General features: G+C 38.2%; 1 protein-coding gene and 1 pseudogene across 4 annotated transcripts in view; one reads left to right on the plus strand and one right to left on the minus strand.

Annotated features, from left to right (window-relative positions):
* Nucleotides 1–23,054, plus strand: part of TTC1 (tetratricopeptide repeat domain 1) — a 49,147-nt gene that overhangs the window by 16,398 nt on the left and 9,695 nt on the right. For all 4 annotated transcript variants that reach the window (XM_041747733.1, XM_041747736.1, XM_041747735.1 and 1 more), the window contains exons 3-7: nucleotides 9,173–9,233; nucleotides 10,886–10,998; nucleotides 15,219–15,255; nucleotides 19,772–19,920; nucleotides 22,629–22,683. In XM_041747733.1, coding sequence (XP_041603667.1) covers nucleotides 9,173–9,233; nucleotides 10,886–10,998; nucleotides 15,219–15,255; nucleotides 19,772–19,920; nucleotides 22,629–22,683 — 415 coding nt within the window. The remainder of the gene's footprint in view (nucleotides 1–9,172; nucleotides 9,234–10,885; nucleotides 10,999–15,218; nucleotides 15,256–19,771; nucleotides 19,921–22,628; nucleotides 22,684–23,054) is intronic.
* On the minus strand, nucleotides 3,016–4,115 carry LOC121486660 (annotated as a pseudogene).

Here is a 23,054-nt window from a genome sequence, read left to right on the forward strand (position 1 = left end):
CTTTAGGACAGACCCAGGCAAAGGCTCATGCAGCTCCTGGAAGTGAGCTGGGGAGACAGGCAGGAAATCCTGGAGCATAGTCTAAAAGGGCCCTATGAGAGGAAAGGTGCAATTAGTTGAGGGCCTGGACAGGGGTCCCTCTTGCCTAGGTCTAAGGGCTGCACAGTGTTTTGTACCCATGAAACCATTTAAGCATTAAGTAATATTCCAAACATTCTGTGATGGTTTTATTATATATATGTATGTGCGTATGTGCACACCTGGTGCTCAGTCAGTTAAGCGTCTACCTTCGGCCCAGGTCATGATCTCAGGGTCCTGGATTGAGCCTGGCATCAGGCTCCCAGCTCAGCAGGGAGTCTGCTTGTTCCTCTCTCTCTGTTCCCTGCCTTGATGTGCACATGCACTGTCTCTCTCAATAAATAATAATGTTTAAAAAAATTATACACACAGATTTTTTAATATATATAATCTGTGAGGCAAAACTGAATCCCCAAATTAGAGGTACTAATTAATGTACAGTGTGTGAAAAGAAAGATCATGCAGGATAAGAAGCAAAAGGGCTCTGGAGAGAAGATATGCTTTGTGCTAGACTTGAAAACAGGAAAATCTGGGCAGTTGGGAGGAAGATACAGAAGAAAAGGGCATTCTAAGGTGGGGATGCATAAACAAAGGAATGGAATGAAGGATAAGCATGGTGGGTGTTGAGAGACAATAGAGATCAGACTGTCTAGTGGAGGGACTTGTGTTGGGTGGTAATGAGAAATGAGGTTGAGTAGAGTAGAATAGAAGTTTGATGTTGTGTTTAAAAAAAAAAACCAAGTGAGATTTCTGAGTCTTGATTTTCCTACCTATAAAATGGGTAGTTTAATACTTTCATACTCACATCTAAGAATTGCCTTGCAAAGCAAATGAGTTTAGATTTTGAGAAGTAAAATACTATACTGATATAAGTTATACTAAATTTTGAGCACCAGGCAGAAACACTTGCAGTTGTGGTAATAACAAAATAAACTCCATTCATCAAGAGCATTATCTTGTTGGGGTTTTCCTTGACAGCCCTTGTGATGATTTATAATGCAGAATGTCACTCTTTCTCCCTGAGTTTTCAGTGATGGGGAGGAGTATTGAGTAAAGAACCGTGTAATATTTCTTTGGTTTCCATTGTTCTGGAAATATAATTCTAGAGCACATGTTTCTCTGTGAGGCCCCGGGAATGTATTAAAAGACATCGTTGGAAGGGCGCCTGGTTGGCTCAGTCAGTAGACCATGAGACTCTTGATCTCTCGGGTCATGAGTGCAAGCCTTACATTGGGCATAGAGAGTACTTAAAACATTGTGGAGACATGAGAGGTCTCCTAACCGCATTAGACCAGAACCTAGGATGGTATGAACCTTATGATGCTGCTGAATGTCAGCACTACTAGTTCCTTTATGTGTGTATGCTCTTGGCATTTAGCATGCTAAGTAACACTTATTTGCTATAAAATCTGTCTTTGGATTCCAGTAACATTACACAATATGCATGCCATCTTTTGGAGAAAGAGAATGTTCCAGCAGCAGCATAAACCCTAGTCTTTGTACTGGAATCAAGTTTATCTCTTGGCATAGCTGAGAGATAGTGCAGCTTTCTCCTAAAAGTGCTATTTTTAGCTGTTTCCAAGGAGATGTTCAGCATGATATTGATAATTGCATTAATCCTCAATTTACACAATCTGTGGAAGCAGCAGCTCTTTTCCAGTGTTTACTGCTTAATGGGCCACTGACTTGTGATTATCAGCCAAAAAAATAAAATGCCTTCCTTCAAATAATTGGCTTCAGAAATATGTTCCGGATCTCTTCCCTATGCCAGTTCAACTTTTAGACCTAGTTTTAAAGACACTGAGCATAGCATAATGTTTAAACTTATCTAATCTTCATACACCTGTAATTAATGTAACATATGTCATACACCTGAAATTAATATAACATTGTATGTCAACTACACTCAAAATTAATTTTAAAAAAATAGGGGGAAAAGGACATTGTGAGCTTTTCCCAGGCTGCCTACTCAGGCTGGCCATTATCAGTAATTCCTTCTGGGTATATCTTGGGTCTAAGTTTTGCCTACCTGGTATCTTAATGTTCTAAATTTACCAAAGCATGATTAAATTCTGCACACACACACATACACAGGAGTCTGGTCTGACAGTCTGAGTGCCAGTCTGTGTTCATAAAACATTCCTGATGAGTTTGCAATGGAGAACAGATTATATAGATCAGAAAGTAGCTTGAAATTAAAGTTAAAACAGAGGAGACTGAATGTTCTTAAAGGATTACTTTTAAGCTGTAGTAACTTGATGAGTTGTTCTTTAAAGAATTTTTGTTTTCGAAATAACCTTTCTAAAATATTTTAAAGATCTTTAGGGCCTGTGATGTATTTATTTGTATGATCTCTTTTAACTTACTAATATGCTGCCCGACATTAATACAAGTTCTATCAAACCAATTTTTCATTTCACTATGAGAACATTATTGGCCAATTATGCGTAATGTGTGTGTGTATGAATTTAAAATTGGCAATGAGTTTGCTATTACCTAGGTTTTAAGTTTACTTAATTGAAATTGTTTTGTAATTTTTAATATTATTTTTTTCATACCTCTGTCACCCATGTCTCCCACTCCCTAACCCTGCCTCTAGCAACTGCCAGTCTGTTCTCTGTATCTATGAGCTTGGGATGTTTTTGTGTTTTAAGATTCCACATATAAGAGAAATTTTTATTTTTATTTTTTTATTCATTTATGATAGTCACACACACAGAGAGAGAGAGAGGCAGAGACACAGGCAGAGGGAGAAGCAGGCTCCATTCACCGGGAGCCCGACGTGGGATTCGATCCCAGGTCTCCAGGATCGCGCCCTGGGCCAAAGGCAGGCGCCAAACCGCTGCGCCACCCAGGGATCCCCACATATAAGAGAAATGATAAGATATTTGTCTTTCTTTCATTGACTTACTTCATTTAGGGTAATCACCTCAAGATCCATCCGTGTTATTGTAAATGACAGGATTTCATCTTTTTATGTTTGAATTATATCCCATTGTGTGTATGTGTGTGTGTGTGTGTGTGTGTGTATACATACACCACACAATTTGTAACGAGGCAAAACCTCTATTAACCTTGTTTCAAAGTTTATTCCCAGGCTTCTTCACCTTAATTAGCTGCAAAGAATGAATTGTATAGAAGCAAAAATTGAAAAGAGCTGCAGTGTCCAAGGGACTTGGGCTTAAAGATATTAGAGATCTAGATTTTATCAGATCCATGGACAATTTTAAAAAGCAGTCATAATATAAAATATCAGCTCTCAATAACTTCTTTAAGTTTTGTCTTCAGAAGTTGACTCAATTCAGTTTGCTTCATTCTTGGCAACGTCATCAAAATTCTGCACAAGATCTGGAACTTCATCATCCTCATCCTCTCCAATAAAAAGTGGTGCTTTTCCATCCACAGATTGTTTGGGCAGAGCTTCAGCCAGTCTCCTTAAACTTGTCAGACTGTCTTCACCAAACTGGTGTAAGGCACAAGGTAGCATTTCTGTCAGCTGCTGTGTCTCCCCATGGCCTGGAACAGTGAAAGTGGTCGCTGCCAGGGATGCCTGAACTTTAGGGTTGTTAAAGTGGATCAGTGTTCCTTGGTGTGAACATTTTCATTTCTTCAATACCAGAAATACTATTTACTGTTAGCTTCTTTAAGAACTGAAGTTTTTTATCATCTGCTGTAGCCATTCTGTGAACTACTTTCTTTCAGTGAGCAGTTCCTTTCCCATCAATGTGTATGTGTGCTTACAGTTTGGTAAGTTTCTCCTGGTCCATAATAGTTTCTTTCATTTTGTTCAACTGGGAATGTGACTGAGCAGGGGACTAAGGCTAGTGTTCAGGGGGACTCAGGCAGACCAGCTGAGATGCAGGTGCATAGATGTGAGTATGCAAGGTGGCAGCTAGAGAGAGGCTGGAAATGATGGCCGCACCACCATTTCTTTATCCCTTCATTCATTGACGGACACTTAAGTTGTTTCCGTATTTGGCTGTTGTAAATAATGCTGCAGTGAGCATTAGGGTGCATATATCTTTTCAAGTTAGTTTTTTAATTTTCTTCAGCTAAATACCCAGAAGGTGGATCATATGGTAGTTCTGGTTTTAATTTTTTTTAAGTAGGCTCACGCCCAGCATGAAGCCCAGTGGGGGGCTTGAACTCACTACCGCAAGATCAAGACCTGAGCTGAGATCAAGAGTTAGATGCTTACCAACTGAGCCATCCAAGCACCCCTATTTAATTTTCTAAAGAACCTTCCTGGGCAGCCCCGGTGGCTCAGCGGTTTAGCGCCACCTACAGCCCGGGGCGTGATCCTGGAGACCCGGGATTGAGTCCCATGTCAGGCTCCCTGCATGGAGCCTGCTTCTCCCTCTGCCTGTGTCTCTGCCTCTCTCTCTCTCTCTCTCTCTCTCTCTCTCTCTCTCCCCTCTCTGTGTATTCTCATTAATAAATAAATAAAGTCTTTAAAAAAAATAAAGAACCTTCCTATAGTTTTTCATAGTGACTAGGCCAGTTAACATTCCTACCAGCAGTGCACAAGGGTTCCCCTTTCTCCACATCCTCATCAATGCTTGTTATTTCTCGTCTTAAAGCCATTCTAACAAGTATAAGGTGGTATTTCATTGTGGTTTTGGTTTTCATTTCCCTGATTATTAATGATGTTGAACATATTTTCATGTACCTGTCGGCCATCCATATGTTGTCTTTGGAAAAATATTCACATCTTCTGCCCATTTTTTTAATCAGATTGGGGTTTTTTTGCTTTTAAGTTGTATGAGTTCTTTATTTTGGATACTAACCACTTCTCAGATACACGATTTGCAAATATTTTCTCCCATTTATTAGATTGCTTTTTCTTTTTGTTGATGATTTCCTTTGCTCTGCAGAAGATTTCAATTTGGTATCTTGTTTATTTTTGCATTTGTTGCCTTTCGTTTTTATGTCACCTTCAGAAAATCCTCAGCAAGACCTGTCAAGGAGCTTACTGCCTGTGTGTTCTAGAATTTTATATGGTTTTAGGTGCTTTGTTAATGTCTTTAATCCATTTTGAGCTAATTTTTGTGTCTAGTATGAAACAGTGGTCCAGTTTAATTCTTTTAGAGTAGCTGTCCAGTTTTCCCAACACCATCTGCTGAAGATACTATCCTTTCCCTTGTAATATTGTATATTCTTGGCTCTTTTGTCATTAGTTTATTGATGGCATATGCATGGGCTTATTTCTGGCCTCTATGTGTCTATTTTTATGCTAATACCACACTATTTTAATTACTATAGTTTTGTAATGTATTTTGAAATAAGTAACCTTGGTGCCTCCAGCTTTTTTTTTTTTTTTTTTTTGTCGGGGTTGCTTTGGCTATTTGGTTGAAATGACTTTTTAAAATTAAGTATAGTTGACACACTGTGTTAGTTTCGGGTATACAACATAGTGATGCAGCATGTTTATACGTTATGCTGTGTTCACTACAGTGTAGCTACTATCTGTCTCCATACATCACTATTATACTATCATTTGTTATATTCTTTATGCTATTCCTTTTATTCCTGTGGCTTACTTATTCCATAACTGAAAGCCTGTATTTCCCTCTCACCTTTACTCATTTTCCCCAACCCCCAACCCACTTTCCTCCTGGCACCTGTCAGTTTGTTCTCTGTATTTATAGGTCTGATTCTGCTTTTTGCTTGTTTATTTATTTGTTTTTGTTTAGGTTCCCACTTATAAGTGAAATCATAGGGTATTTTTCTTTCTCATCGTGGCTTATTTCACTTAGCATAATATCCACAAGGTTCATCCATATCATCTCAGATGGCAGATCTCATCCTTTTTATGGTTGCTTAATACTCCATTGTGTGTATATAGCACATCTTCTTTATTCATTCGCCTTTCTTTTTTTTTGGATTTAATTATTTATTTAGAGACAGAGTGTACCCACGAGCAGGGAAAGGGGAAGAGGGAAAGGGAGAGAGAATCTCAAACAGACACCCCGCTGAGTGTAGAGCTGACTGGGGGCTCAATCACATGACCCTGAGATGGTGACCTAAACCAAAATCAAGAGTCAGATGCCTAACCGACTGAGCTGCCCAGGCGTCCCTCCATTCATCTCTTGGTGAACACTTAGGCTCGCTGCCATATTGTGGTTGTTGTAAATAATGCTGCAGTAAGTATGCATAGAGGTGCATATATCTTTTTGAATTAGTGTTTTTCTTCTCTTTGGGTAGATACCCAATAGTGGAATTACTGGTTCATATGATATTTCTATTTTTAATTTTTTGAGGGGGAACCTCTGTACTCTTTTCCACAGAGGCTATACCAATTTACATTCCCACCAGTAGTGCACAGGGGTTCCTTTTTCTCTACGTCCTCACCACTTGTTATTTCTGATCTTTTTGATTTTAGCCTTTCTAGCAGATATAAGGTAATGTCTCATTGTGATTTTGGTTTGCATTTCCCTGCTGATTAGTGATATTGAGCACCTTTTTTTTTTTTTTTTTTTTTTATGATGGTCACACACACAGAGAGAGAGAGAGAGAGAGGGGCAGAGACATAGGCAGAGGGAGAGGCAGGCTCCATGCACCGGGAGCCTGATGTGGGATTCGATCCCGGGTCTCCAGGATCGCGCCCTGGGCCAAAGGCAAGCGCTAAACCGCTGCGCCACCCAGGGATCCCACCTTTTTATGTGTCTCTTAGTCATCTGTATGTCTTGAAATAACTCTGACCTGGATTTGTTATAGGGTTTTCTTGGCTTCTAGAATCCAACTCCCCTTCTTATCTGAAGGAACTTCCCTGCATTGTAATCTTATTCAGGGACAGTACCCCATATTCCTCATTCCATTCGCTGAGAGCCAAGGCATGTGAGTGATGCTTGGCTCGATGTTTCTAACCAAGACTTTGAATCTCAACTAGGGCAAAGTAAAGGGAATGGTTAGGATTTATTTACTACTATTACAGCCCTGTCTTGGCCAGATTCCTCCATTAAAAGATAATGCTTTCTTGTTTCTGGACTTAACAGAGCTACCTTGAGTCCCTTTTTATTCTGAGCCTGTGTTTTAGGTCTCCCGGTGATTCTGTGAGCCCCCAATATCTTTCCAGTGAATCTTCCCTCTTTAAATTTTATTTTATTATTTTATTTTATTTTATTTTTTATTTATTTATTTTTTTTTACCTAAGATGTAGTCTTTTTGCTTCCGTTAGAGAACGTTATGATCCTAGCACCTCTGACCTAGGTAATACTAAGTAAATGTGACCATATTCTTTTTTTTTATTCCCATCACTACTTATTTATTATTTTTTCACATTCCCTTAGAATAGCTCTGTTCCAGAAGTTGTATCTAAAATACTGTATCTGCCATACAGCTGGCACATAGTAGATACTATAAAAATGAGATTCAGTTTATACCTACCTTTTAGTTTCTTTACTGAGATTCATCATCTAGCGTGTAACAATAAAGTATTTAGGACACACCCTTGTCTCAGCAGCATATTTACAAATCTACAAAGACATAATATTTTTGGGGTACTTAAGATTAGGAACTAATCTTAAGAGTACCAGTTGTTCAGGCTCCAGGCTTCTCCTGTGCATGAAATACCCTGCTGGCTATATTTCCTTCCTTTAAAGTTTTTATTTAGTCAGAAGCTTCAAGAATGAAGGAAGAGATTCATGGAGGTTCATTCTCTCTCTCATTCTCTCTCTCTCTCTCTCTCTCTCCCCCTCTCCCTCTCCCTCTCCCTCTCCCTCTCCCCCTCTCTCCCTCCCTCCCTCCCCTTTCAAGCTTTTTCAGAAGGAGGCAGGCAGACACTTCTGGCAGCTGCTTGTGCCGACCATATTGCTAAGATGTTCAGGGCACACAAGAACTCAGCATGTGCCATCTTTGCTCGGCAGAGTAACACTCATTCTGCCTGCCTTTGAGTAGAATGGGTGTTTGGCCATCTGTGTGAATTTCAGAGTTGTGAGAAGCAGCTCAGAAGCAAGAGATTGTCTGGGTTTCTTCAGACTTCACAGGGTTGGTCTGCTGACAGAATATTGCCCTGAGGGATCCCTGTGTGGCGCAGGGGTTTGGCGCCGGCCTTTGGTCCAGGGCGCCATCCTGGAGACCCCGGATCGAATCCCACATCAGGTTCCTGGTGCATGGAGCCTGCCTTCTCCCTCTGCCTGTGTCTCTGCCTCTCTCTCTCTCTCTGTGACTATCATAAATAAATAAAAATTAAAAAAAAAAAAAAAAAAAAAAAAAAAGAATATTGCCCTGAACCTGCAGATGAAGTTTGCTCCCTGTAGTGCACTCTGCTGGCATACCAGATATCTTCTTCACGCCCTAAGCCACATAACCCACTTGCTTGCTTGCTTGCTTTATTTATTTTTTATTTTTATTTTATTTATTTTCTTTTTTTTAATTTTACAGAAAAGTAATAGCTCGGGCAGACCGAGTGGCTCAGTGGTTTAGCGCCACCTTCCGCCCCGGGCATGATCCTGGAGACCCAGGATCGAGTCCCACATCAGGCTCCCTGCATGGAGCCTGCTTCTCCCTCTGCCTGTGTCTCTACCTGTCTCTCCCCTGTGTCTCTCATGAATAAATAAGTAAAATCTTAAAAAAAAAAAAAGTAATAGCTCATACTTATGGAGCCCCTCTTTGCCAGGCACTGTATTAGAAGCTTTATATATATTATCACATTAACCCATAAAAGTATAAAACCCCATTTTTTTAGATAAAGAAACCATGGCTTAGAAAGATCTGGAACTTGTCCACGAACACACTTTTAATAAGTAGCAGATTAAAAATTTGAATTGATGGTGGTGTACATGCCAGTGGGTATGTCATTTAGTTTGATTTTGAGCAAATAGAAATTAAATGATACCTGAATTGCTGTAAACATAGGAAACCTAGGTTTTGTGTTTTAAACATCAAGAATGCAATGGATGACTAGCCAGATGGCCATGTGTTTCTCTATATCTATTTGAGATTTGGATAAAACTGACCCAGTTCTCAAAGGTAAGTTGGAAAACAAAAACAACAAAGTCAAGTTGCTGCCTATTAAGTAGCCTAATGAAAGCTCACCTTTTTGTACACTTTTAACATATTGTGAGAAATGATATAATTGTTGGATCTCTTGCAGAAAAGAAGAGAAGAGAGCACTAGACTAAAGGAGGAGGGAAATGTGCAGTTTAAAAAAGGAGGTAAGGCACTGGTCTCAGCCCTGGTGTCTGGTCATCTTGATTCCTCATTATGTCTTAGAGTGTGAAGAAATACCAAATATATTTAGTTACAGCTAGCAAATCTAAACTGCTAACAGTACATTGTTGTTTCCCAACAACTTGGAATTTCAGTTTTCAGCAGGTCCAGATCATTCTCACCTGATGGTGGCATAGGCATACTTTTTCTTTTCTATAATCCATTACCAATCTAGATGGTAGGAGAGCAGATCTTCAGCTGATGCTTTGGAAAACTAACCCGGAACATTAAAAGGTTGGTTGCTTCATTGATATAAATTAGGGTCCCCTTTCCTCTCTTGGAATAATGCTATAAAAACTGGCCCACTGGTTCTAGCATGGCCTAAGGAAGGATTTTGCTTATACTTTGGCTGGTCTTTTATGTGCCTTTTTTTTTTTTTTTTTTTTTTTTTTTTTTTTTTTGGCTGCCTTAAGTGGAGAGATGTTCTTCATGTCCTTCTGCATTTTTTACATTTCCTTAGGAATAATTTGGGTTCATTTGTTTAATTTGGGTAACTATTTGATCTTATAATAGCCTTCTATCACATATGTAAAGTATATATGCTTTAGAAACATATCAAAATGTATATGCTTTAGAAAACTAGGAGTAACATTTCCCTTATTTTTTATCTATTTTTAAATATTTTATTTATTTATTTGAAGAGAGAGAGACAGAACATGAACAGGGGTTAGGAGGCAGAGGGAGAAGGAGAAGCACACTCCCCGCTGAGCAGGGAACCTGATGATCCTGGGATATGACCTGAGCTGAGACAGATGCTTAAATGACTAAGCCACCCAGATGCCCTATCCCCTAGTAATTTTTTAGACTTAAAATTTTTTTTCTTATATCCGATTTAGCAGTCATCACTTTTTTTCTTTTCCCCTAAGAGTTAATGATTCTGGGATGCCTGGGTGGCTCAGCAGTTGAGCATCTGCCTTTGGCGCAGGGCATGATCCCAGGTTCTGGGATAGAGTCCCACATCAGGCTCCCTGCGAGGACCCTGCTTCTCCCTCTGCCTATGTCTCTGCCTCTCTGTGTGTCTCTCATGAATAAATAAATAAAATCTTAAAAAAAAACCACAAAACTAATGGTTTTTATTTTGAAAGCATATTTCTTTGTATTTTAGTGTTAAATATTTCAAACCTAAGAAAGGAGTGAACAGACAATTTTCTTTTAGTGCCCCTACCATAATTCTGTGTGTGGCAATAAATAAATAAAATTATCATCATTTTCTCTTCTAAGGTTTTTAGTCAACCACTGATTTTTACATTGTTGCTTTTTGCTCCATAACATATCTCCAAACGTTTTAGAGAAGCAGTTTTGGCCAGGCTGACTCCATGAAAGCACAGCATCTTTAATGAAAATACATACATAGAATTTTTTTCTTTATCCCAAGCCATTAATCCCAGACTTTAGTCCCTTTCATCTGTCCAGTTCTCTAATCCCTTTTCAGTATTGCTTACTAAATTGATAAGCCAAGTGAAAGTTAAATATACAGAACATTCTACTTGAGACCTTTGTTCTGTGAATGGAAAGCTATGTATTCTGAGATACTATGGAATACAGTAATACGAGGAATAAAATCATAATGACCTCTCATCTTTTACCTTATTCTCAGATTATATAGAAGCTGAGAGTTCTTATAGTCAAGCCCTTCAGATGTGCCCATCCTGCTTCCAGAAAGACAGGTCTATTCTGTTTTCAAATAGAGCCGCTGCAAGGATGAAACAGGTATGTATCTTTCACCTGTTTAAGAAGCTCATGAACTTATATACAGTGTTTTCATAGGGTAGCTTCTCCCGCTCTCTCTTTTTTTTTTTTTTTTTTAAGATTTCATTTATATATTTGAGAGAGAGAGCATGAGGGGGAGCGGGCAGAAGGAGAGGGAAAAACAGACCTCCCCCTACCCCCACTGAGCAGGGAGCCCCATGTTGGATTCGGTCCTGGGACCCTGACATCTCATGACCTGAGCTGAAGGCAGATGCTTACCTCTCTCAGCCACCTCAGTGCCCTGGGTAGCTTCTATCTCAAAACTAGCAGAGGAGCTGCAACTCTTGATCTTGGGGTTGTGAGTTTGAGCCTCACAGTAGATGTAGAGATTATTTAAAAATAGAATCTTTAAAAAAAAAACCTAGCATAGAGGCTTAAAGTTGCTGCCTCCCTTTTCCTGCCCATGTATTTCCCTAATGTAAAGGTCATATGGAAGATAGAAAAGTATTCTTGAAAAACTTGAGTCAGATTACTGCCAACATTCTTATTAGAGTAGCTGTTTGAACGCTTTCATGGGAGGAAGGAAGGCTGACAAAGTCTCCACCAAACTAGGGCAGGTTAATGAAGCAAAAAGTCAAGTAGTACGTGTCCTAGAATAGCTGCACCTGCTTGTTTTAGGCCTCTGGAATTCTAGATAAAGACTCAAAGAGAGGGAAACACCGATTAAAACTCTGAACTTCAAAAATGCTTATTGCTAGGATTCTGATTTTCTGTCAAAAGTATAGACACAGGGAGAAATGGCCAACAGTTGGGATGAGAGGTGCTCCTAAATGTAGAATAGGTGTTAGGGAAAGTTCAAAAACATTTTGTATTTCCAAAGGATTGAGACCTAGCATAACAGTTAATGTAGAGGAGAGTGCAGTTGTATTTGTTTTGTGCCATATTAGTGTTAGTTTTAACACTAATTTTAATTTTAATTTTAACACTAAGATTTTGGGTGCCTGGGGAGTTCAGTTGGTCAGGCGTCTGCCTTCAGTTCAGATCATGATCCCAGGATCCTGGGATTGAGTCCCCTGCAGGACTACCTGCTCAATGGGAGTCTGCTTCTCCCCCTCTGTCCCTTCCCCAACATGTTTGAGTGCCTGAGCTCTCACATGCTCTCTCTGTCAAATAAATAAAATCTTTTAATAAATAAAAACAAAAGTTAGATTCGGTGTTGATTTGTCTGCTATTCCTATGGACTATTCAACATGGTTTCAATGGATTGAAATGTGAGTTTTGAAAAAAACATTACCACTTATTTAAATATGGCTATTTATATCCAAAGCACCAAGAGTAGGTTGTTTAGCATACCTTTAAGCAACCACAAAGCACAATCAAGATTGGGTTAAGTGGTTTTTTGTTTGTTTAGAACAGATATTTATGTCACTTTCTCTTGTTACATGAAATTCTCTAGTGCCTCTACCAAAGTCACTTTCGATGACCAGAATTTTTTTTTTTTAAAAAGGGAGTGGGCTGGGGAATACTTGAATAATTGGATTTGAGGAAAGGGGGATCTTTTTGTATGTTTAAACTTAAATATTTTATTATTGGATTCAGCTTCTAAGGTGAAGTGTTTTTAGAGTTATTCGTGTGAATGGGAGAAGAAATAATTGTATATAGACATTTTGTGTTAGAAGAAATAAAACAATTGTTTTTAAGTTTACTTAGAACAATATTCATTAATATATTCTACCACTGATCTGAATTCACACTTAGCTGGAACAATCTTATCTTTTGCTTTTGCTTCTCGGAGATGGCTGGCCACATTCTCAGACTGGAAATTGTCATTGTGAAATGAGATCTGGGATATCTTCAGTTTCAAAGAAAAGGCATCATCCCATTTGGCTTCTGGTACTTGGAATTCTTTGTTTCCACAGTTGCCAAGTTATTGATACTGCCTGGGTTGAGCTCGCATAATTGACCAGTTTTCTTGAATTAGGAAAATGTATGGTCTTGCTGGTCTTTGTCTGTCACATCCGAGGAGAACTCAAAAGAGAGTTGTTCTATGACTGTTTCCTGTACAAAGGATAGAGTTGGTGCATGTTTTGTTTTCTTTTATTCTTTTAAGTTGTACTCTTATGTTTTAAAAAGATTCTATAATTAGAGACAAAAACTTGCAGGATTAATACACTGAAGTGATTTAAGGAGCATATTTTGAGTTTTTCAAGGAGTGGTATGTTAACTGCTTTAACAAGAATTTCTGAAAGGCATATTTGCAGGCTCAGCATCCCTGACTGAGTGACCCCGGCCAAGCTTTACATTTCACATCTGGAGAGAAAAGGCAAACTTGAGTTAGGACAGAGTTTCAGCTCTAAGAATGGCTGCACAAGAGCACATGAAGCCCTAAAAGTATAGGCCCTAAGTTTTAAAAACTGTCCTTATATGTTATATATATTCTGTTTTGTGTGTATGTGTGTGTTATAACTTATATAAGTTATGAAAGGATGGCAAATAGGCACTTTGGAGACTACCACTCTTAGCAACAGACACCTGGGTCCCCTGAGAGGTTAGTAGACTATGACCTTAAACAGGGTTCTGCAGTAAAATACCATAATTCCTTGATCTGCAGAGGCTGATTATTGAGAGGATGTACTGCAACTTAGTGGGTCTCTTAGGAGCACAAAGAATATCACCACAACAGTTGTACATATAAGTTGTAAAGATTTGCTGTTTAAGAAACTTTAAAAATATGAAATTGTCTTAGATTTATAGAAATATGGTAAATTGGAAAAATACTGAGTTACCCAAAGTTACACAGATTTCTTTACTACAGAACTTCATAGAGCTTTTAATATGTGAATTGTCAATGATGAACATTGGAAGAGAGATAATATAGTTAGTGCCTCCCATATCACTCTGGAATCTTTTTTGTTTGCTATGGGTAAAATGCAAATGATATAAAATTTACCATTGTAACCATTTTAAACTATACAATTCAGTATTAAATGTGTTGACAATATTTTACAGCCATGACCACTGTCAGGTTCCAGGACTTTTTCATGACTGCAAAAGGAAATGCAGTACCCATTAGATAATCATTCCCCACCTGGAATTTTGGATGAATTCTAAAAATCAATTTGTTAGACATTGCTCTGAAATATTGTGCAAAATATCAATATTTTCAATAGTAGCCCTTATGGGAAGTATTCTTTGTTTTTTTAATATTTATTTATTAGTGCATGTGTGCATGTGAGAAAAGGGAAGAGCAGACGGATGGAGAGAATCTCAACCATATTCCCTGCTGAGTGTAAAGCCTGATATGGGGTGATCTCATGACCCTGAAATCATGACCTGAGCTGAAATCAAGAGTCAGATCCTCAATTGACTGAGCCACCCAGTTTTGAACATTTATTTGAATTCATATTTCTGTAATATGGTAGAAAACTTATAATTGGGGGGAGAATAGACATTTTAGAGCTTGAAGAGTTAAATAGTAGGCTAGTGTTAGAGCTGGAATTACAGTCTAGTTCTTTTGGCATCCAGTGTTCTTTTCACTCTCCCATGCTTCTAGATTCAGCGAGGTAAATTAGATATCTTATTTCATGAATCATTTTGTATTTTTGTATCAATGGAGAAATTAAGATTTACAACCAAGGGGTGCCTTTTGGCTCATCAGTTAACTGTCTGACTCTTGGTTTCTGCTCAGGTCATGATCTGAGTCTGCTTGAGATTATCTCCCTCTTCTCCCCCTGCTGGCTCTCTTTCTCTCAAATAAATAATAAAATCTTAAAAAAAAAAATTGTAACAGACTAATGACAAGCCACTCCGTGTCTCTAATGGGTCCTCTGTATACTTTGTAGAAGATACCACTTTGGGTGTGATAATACAACAGCTAGCCAGAGAGGAGAGTTATGAACAGTTATTCATATATCAGTCATTTGTTCTGCTTATTGATAATTTTTTCTCAACATCAGCATTCTAATGTGAAGTGCCTTGCAAATTTAATAGATCAGTTGCAACAGTCTTTAAAGATGTTAGGAATAAACTACTTGAATAATTTGTTGCTAGGAAGCTTTCATTTCAGAGCTGTCACATTTTGAATTTTAGGTTGGAAGTAACATTCGTGTTTTCATGTGATTTCTTTTAAGAGTACTGTGTATCTCTATAAGCAGTTATTAATGATCAGCTTATGTCATTGAACCTTTGGGCCATTAAGATTGAACTAGGGTGACACATAATAATGTTTTATTTCCTTTTAGGACAAGAAAGAGATGGCCATCAGTGACTGCAACAAAGGTATAACTTTTTAATCTTGTTATGTTAACATATAAGAGCATTACCTCAGCTGAGCAAATAGAGTCAGTCAAATGTGTGTAGTTGACCCTTGAACAACACGAGTTTAAACTGCATAGGTCTACTTATACGTGGATTTTTTTTTTCAATAAATACAGTAAAGAACTCTAAATGTATTTTTTCTTACGACTTTCTTAACATTTTCTTTTCTCTAGCTTCTATTAGTATAAGAATATATAATATACATAACATACAGAGTACATGCTAATCAACTGTTACTGGTAAGGCTTTGGGTCAACAGTAGGCTATTAGTAGTTAAGTTTTGGGGGATCAAAAAGTATATGTGGATTTTTGGTTGCTTGGGGGTTGGGGGTCAGTGCCCCTAACCCCTGCATTGTTCAAGGGTCAACTCTACTTGTACATGTGTATCCCTTACTCTGGGACTTTTAAAGAAAAAGCTTTATAATTCAGCCTTCTTAGAGGTACTGTATAGTAGTCATCTTAGCATAAACACACTTTTAAATGGAAAGTTCTGTCAGTTTACCCTGTATTAGTGAATATGTGAAGAAAAATTCAAAGCTGCCTTGGCAACAGAACTCATGGAACAGAATTTACTTGTATGTAGTGTCTAAATTACTTTCCTTGGGGATTGAAATTGAAGCTCTTAGCTGTTGCTAGGGCATCTGGATCTGTGTGTTTGTGGAGAGGGGGGCGGCTATTAGAGGGGCAGCTTCTGTTAGGGAATTGGGACTCTCTTCACATGCAGTAATTCTTCCAGACCCACTTGCCATCATTTTAATTATTTCTTCAAGCTCCAAACAGTGAACCAAGACTTTGCTCTCTCATACCTGAGTTTCATTAGTCTCTTCGTCCCACCAACTTATAGAGACACTCCCAGCCATAGGATCACTTTTGGGTTGTTAGTTGGTTGGTTTTGGTTTTTTCCCCCAAAGGTTTCCAGATAGGCCTGACCATTGTCTTGCCTTTCTGACCAGCTTGGTTTGGAGAACACACTTTTCCTTGCATCCTACTACTCTTAGGAATTCCTAGAAAATTACTAGTTTTTGTAAATTCTTTTACCAGTTTTTTCCATCTTTGGATAATATTTTCTCTGAGAAAATTAAAGAATTGGAAAGAACTTTGTATGTTATCTAGTCCTACTCACGCTCGGCATGAATTCCTCTTTTTTTTCTTTACATTAATTAATCACCTTATTTCTGGCTTTCTTGGAGATATTTGGTATTTCTTGATACCTGAATGAAACTGTTAGTACCTTTGAATCCAGCGAAGTACTTTTGATCTATTATATGTTGGGCTGGAACTAATTCTGAATGTGCTGTTTTGTTTGGAGAGAAGGTGTTTAACCTTAATTTGTGTGAGATGTCTGGGTTAGAAGTGTTTAAATTAGGAACAAGTTACTGATGTTTAGACCTTTTTCTGTAACCAAATCATGAGAAAATGCCTTTTAAGCGTGATTAGCAGGTCATACACCAGGAAAAAGTTCATTTCCAGCTGTACCTCAAAGTGTAGGGGTACAAAAGTGAGAGGAAGCAGAGGAAAGTGTTTTCGAGATTTGTTTTTGGATTTGCTAATATTTGCTAATATTTGCTAATATTCATGTGTTTATACATAGTCATTATTAGCCGTATACATTGTACTCATAGGCAAAACCATTGACAGGTTTACTACCTACCCACACCAGATACATATGTATGGCTCACTCAGTTCATAAACCTTGGTATAAGACTTAACAGCGTCTTTGTGAGGTCATATTGGAACTCATTAGCACTAGTCATGTGGAATAATATTTAATATTAGTATTTAATGTCACTCACCTTAGACATTTTGGTTTTGGCATAAAGTTAAGTTCATTCTCTTTACATGGATCAGGAAAGAAAAATCACATGGTTAGGGTGTTGTGTTGATTTTAGAGGTTTTTAAAAAGTGATCTTGGGACAAGTTCTTTCTCTTCAATATATATTTGTATTATTAGAATTTATCCACTAGTTGAAAAGGAGGCAGTGTCTGGGTTAAAATGTAAACTAGGGGGTTGAGTTTTTTAAAAAAGATGTAGTAGAGGTCACTGGAGAACTTTTCCTGTGGATATTATGATATTGCAGTTGGGAATATTTTAAGAGAAGATGATGTACCAGACTTGACTACATGTAAAGTTGAAATGTTATGGGATTTGGGTTCTTCTTTCAGAAAACCTTCTCCTGAACCAGTATCCCCCACTAACTATTGTACCATTTCTCTGACCCTCTTCATCACAATAATTATCTGTCCTTGCTGTGTCTATTTTGTCTTCTCCCATTCTCTCCTCATTCCACATCCATTAGGCTTCTGTTCGATCCATAGCACTGGGAAACTTCCCTTGTAAAGGTCATCCACCACTTGATCTTGCTCAACTCAATAGTTGCTTCTCTATCCTCTCTTTTTTACTTGCATTTAATAACACTTTATCATTCCTCTTTTTTGTTTGTTTGTTTGTTTGTTTCATTGGCTATTCCTTCTTAGTTTTGCTGGCTTCTCAATCATTCTTGACATTTTTAAAGTTGCTAGATCTTAATCACACATAGGGCCCTCTTCTTTTTTTTTTCTCTATAAATTTTCCTTATGTGATATCATCCAGTTCTTAAACATTAAATGCCATCTGTATGCTGGAGTTTATATCTTCAGCTCTTCCCTTTGGTCTGCACCCCTGTATCCTGTTGCAAACTTGACATCTCAAGATTCTTGAATGTCTGGTTAAGCACTGAAGATTTGAGGTGCCCAGAACAGACTGAGGCCTCCTCAGTCCACTCTCCCACATACCCACAAACAACTTGTAGTTCAGTTTTTCCATTCTTAAAAGTGGCATTACCATCCACTCGTTTTATTCTCTTTCATTCCACATGGTTAAATGAATTAGCATGTCTATGGGCTCTAATTCAAAGGCACATACTCAGTCTGGCCTTTTCAATCCCTCTCCACAGTTATCAGCTTAGCCAACATTTTCTGTTATCTGGACCACTGCAGTAGCCTGCCAGCTGCCTCACTGCTTTCATTCTTGCCCTCCATGCTGTGGCCAGAGGGATCTTTTAAAACTGCAAATTAGATGATGCCTTTAGTCTGTCTACTTGAAACCATTCCAGTGGCTTCTCATCACACTTAGGAAAAAATATCAGCTCCTTTCCCTGGCCAACAAGGCCTCCATGATCTGGTCTGTGTGTATCTTCAGTTTTACCCCTTCCCCAGCCCTGAACTTTGTCACTAGCATGCCGATGTCATTACTGTTTTAGAGCCTTTACTCTTGTTGGTCCCTCTTTCTGGTACACTCCTTTCAAATGGCTGCTCTCCCTCAGATACTCCCTTTTCACTGTCTTTGACCACTCTCTGAGGTTACCTTATTTCCCCCTTCATTTGTATTTACTTATCTTGTTTTATTTTTATGTAGAGCACTGTGACGGTCTGAAATGACATATCTGTATGCTGTCTGCTTTTTGCCTATTAGAATAGCTTAAAGCTTCATGAGTCGGAGGACCTTGTCTGTCTTGTTTACCACGATACTCCAGAGATACACTATGTGAGGTACATCTATTAGGTAGTAAAGAAATAGTTATTGAAAACAGATATGAATAAAAATTGAATATATTACTTGAAGGAAAAATTTCTAGAGCCATGACCTTGATTTTTGACAGAAAAATAAACAATTAAAAGGAATAGGAGAAATGCAGTATAGTTGATCCAAAACATGGCCCAGGGGTTTTTTAGGACAGTCATCGCTGATAAAATAAAGGATATTATGCACTGGTGACCTTAAGGTGTTGGAATAGAAGTCTGAAGGAACAATGAGGTTTTAGCTAAAAATGTAACCTCAGTAGTCATGGCATAACTCACTTGTTGAGGCCTAGGAAAAAGAGAATGATAGAGTCTGCCACCAAATGGTTTCCCCTTAACTCTTAATTTGTACCTTCAGATTCTCTCTCACTTCTGCACCATACACATGGGCTCCGTGTTCTGGCCTGTTCTGAACTAGATGAAGGGCAAGTATGTGAAAATAGGACTTTGGGTGTAGAACTAGATTTAGTAAACTACAGCCAACAAGTCACATCCAGCCTTCCACCTGTTTGTTACAGTGCATGAGTTAAGAATGGCTTTTACATTTTTAAATGCTTGGAAATCAAAAGAGAAATATTTTGTGACATAGGAAAATTATGTGCAACTCCAAATCCAGTATCCATAAACAAAGGCCTATTAGAGCACAGCCATCTTGATTTACTTGTACATCATCTGTGGTTGCTTTTGTGCTACAGAAGCAGGATTGAGTAGTTGTGACAGAGATGGTCTGTCCTGCAAAGTGGAAAATATTTATTGTCTTGCCCTTTACAGAAAATGTTTGCCAGTGCCAGCTGTAGCATTTGACAAATGACTCTTCCTTTTAGACCCTTGGAGGATGGTTAATAAAGAAACACAATATAGCTGGGGATGTGCAGGCCCTTTTACTTCATGATAACAATGATATCTTCTCTTTTTACAGCAATTCAGTTAAACCCCAACTATATCAGGGCAATATTGAGGAGAGCGGAGTTGTACGAAAAAACTGACAAGCTAGATGAAGCCCTGGAGGACTATAAATCCATATTAGAAAAAGATCCATCAGTATATCAAGCAAGAGAAGCTTGCATGGTAAACCTAATTTTTAAAAAATATTTTTTGTTCTTGTGCCTGTGTTGCTACTCATTGAATCTTAAGTAATCCTTTGGGACCCAACTACCTTCCATTTATATATTTTTTTCCATTTACATATTTTTAAGGGCTTATCAAAATATATGGGAGATCTAACTTTGAAGTGGTGGTCATAGACCCTCTGTGACCATTACAATTTAATTTCCACTCTGTAAGCCTTAATTGTGCAAACCTTTAATCTATAGGATTAATAAGAACTGTTTCATTGTTGGACTAAGGAAATCTTCTGCACTATAATTGTACAGTTTAGTCCAAAATGAGTCTTAGTATTACAGGTAATAAACTTCTGGTTTTCTGCCCATCCTTTTCAGTCACCAAGTTTCTATTTACTATCATATGGCCAGCCTATTTCCAATTAAATATATTCCAGATTAGCCCTATTACCTTAAAATTACTCTTACTCTTGTCCATGGCACTACAGGTTTTGCTTTTAATAAATGTCATAATATTTTTATGTCTGTTGTCAATTAGCTAAATGTTACTGGTTTTCTCCCCTTAAAAACTTTAACTCCAGGGGCACCTACGTGATGCATTGGCTGAGTATCCAGCTGTTGATTTCGGCTGGGGTCATGATCCCAGGGTCAGGAGATTGAGCCTCACTTCAGGCTTCACCCTTAGCAGGGAGTCTGCTTGAGATTCTCTCTCTCTCTCTCTCTCTCCCCTCTGCCTCTCCTACCCATACTCTTTCTCTCTCTCTAAAATAAATAAATCTTTAAAAAAAACATTACAAATTAATTTTTTTAACTCCAGATCTGTGCATCTAGCTTTAACGTACTCTTTATCTCTTAAGATGCAGAGCAGCATATACTCTAAAATATATGCTACAGAATCAGATGTGTAAATGTTATTGCCCCCAATATAGTGGATGTTCAAATAAATTCAACAAACACTGACTTCATTAAACAGATTTCTTAACTGCCAGACTTTTCAGAGAGCCATCAGGATGGAGAGGGGTGTCATGAACACCAGCCCACAGCACAGATCACAGGCCTCCAGCAGACAAGGGAGAGGGGAAGCTACAGATCTGTTTTATTTAAGCCAAACTTTTTTTGTTTTTGTTTTTAATTGAAACCAGCATTTAAAAATTAGAAGATTTTACTAGATGGAAATCTAAATCAGATTCTTCTTAAAAATTGGGAGATAGGGGCAGCCCGGGTGGCTTTAGTGCTGCCTTCAGCCCAGGGCGTGATCCTGGAGACCCAGGATTGAGTCCCGCGTCAGGCTCCCTGCATAGAGCCTGCTTCTCCCTCTGCCTGTATCTCTGCCGCTCACTCACTCTTTCTCTCTCTCTCTCTCTCTCATTAATAAATAAATAAAATCTTTTTTTAAAAAATTGGGACATAGATGTGGACGTTCTGGGTCCTTCTTGAACTGCTGTGTATTGGCATTCACCTGGAACTCTCCAGCTCACCACTGACCACATCACTCTCTGTTGCCCATAACGTGGAATCCTTTCCTTATTTACGTATCCTGTGTGGCTGCTGAGAGCATTTGAGCCTCTGCTATGGAGGATTTCCCACTCATTTCAGACCTGAGAAATATTGACTAATTGCTCTGCATTAATGTCTTAGGTGGTTTGGGTTTTGTTTTTACACACACTTGAGATGAACTCCTTTACTAATAACTGATTATTTATTTATCTAGAAATGGAATAATAGAAGACAGACTGATTTGGATCATTAAAACACATAAGCATTTTGAAACCAGATTTAATCCTTTGACTTTTAACATCTCTGAAGCGTGGTAGGATTTACTTAAATTTGAAACAAGGAAAGAGAATAGAGTTCTTAAAATCTTGGCCAAATTCTTGGTGGCCTCTCTATTGTGATCACATTAGTTTTAAATCTTGTAAAAGGAAGCCTTTTATATTAGTTGTTATGTGCATGAAGAATTTATTTTATTTTGAATTATTATATCTGGATTGTTATTAAAATTGCAAGTACTTAGGGCCAGTTACAGAACTAAAAGCAGCCATATGAGACTCTAATCTGGATCAGTGGTTTTCAAGTGGGATGATTTGGTTTCCAGGGATGTTTGGCAATATCTGGAGACACTTTGATTGTCTTGGCTAGAGTGATACTCTTAGCATATAATGGCCAGGGATCCTCTAAACCTCCTATAATGCACAAGACAGCCCTCGCCTCTCTCCCCCCTGCAACAAAAAATTACCTAGCTAGAATATCAGTAGTGCCAAGATTGAAAACCTTGAATTTGTTGATCATTTAGGAACATCCAATATTGATCTGACCATTTTCAACAAATTAGATTATAGTAAGAAAGGACTTCCAGTTAAAGAATACAAATCAGCCAAAAAATTTAAAGATATATGACCCATAATCCCACCACTTAAAAATACTACTGTAAACATCTGGAATGTATTCTTTCAGAAATGTTTTTGTCTATATATTTATCAGATTTTTATAGAGGTCCTCCCCAGGCCACTGTGCCCAGAACTGGGAATATAGCAGTGAACTGAACAAGGCTCCTGTGTTTGTGTAGCTCCCTCACAAATACTTGTTTTTTTTTTCTGTATTTAATAGGATCATATATATGTACATCACCTGATCTTTCACATTTTTTGTTTTTCAGATTGAAAATAAAGCCAAAAGATTTTTCACCAACCCTTTTTTCTCCTCTTTTCCCCTCAGAGATTACCTAAGCAGATTGAAGAACGTAATGAAAGGCTAAAGGCAGAGATGTTAGGTAAGTTTGCTTCTCTTTCTTTCTCATGACTCTAGTAGCTAGGAGGTGCAGAATGAGGGAAAGCAGGATTTGGTACTTTTTGCTGGAGGAGAACACAGCAGTTAGAAATAGCTTTGGGGCCCTTCATTTATTTTGTGAGCTATAACCATGGTGCTATCAGGGTCTGAGCTGTCTTTGACTCTAGAAGGTTTAGAGTGGTTTAGAGAGGATGGATGTCAGCTTTTGAAGAACTAAATTTCTATTTTGTTTTTCCTGAGAACTTTGCCCACTTCAAGAATGCAAATATAATTCAACCTTTCAACCTGGGATCCCACTAACCTCTATTTCAGATCATGAATCTCATGAAAACAATTGAGTTTCTTCCTTGAGTA

This window comes from Vulpes lagopus, chromosome 3, assembly GCF_018345385.1.
Source record: "Vulpes lagopus strain Blue_001 chromosome 3, ASM1834538v1, whole genome shotgun sequence".
Taxonomy (NCBI): Eukaryota; Metazoa; Chordata; class Mammalia; order Carnivora; family Canidae; genus Vulpes; species Vulpes lagopus.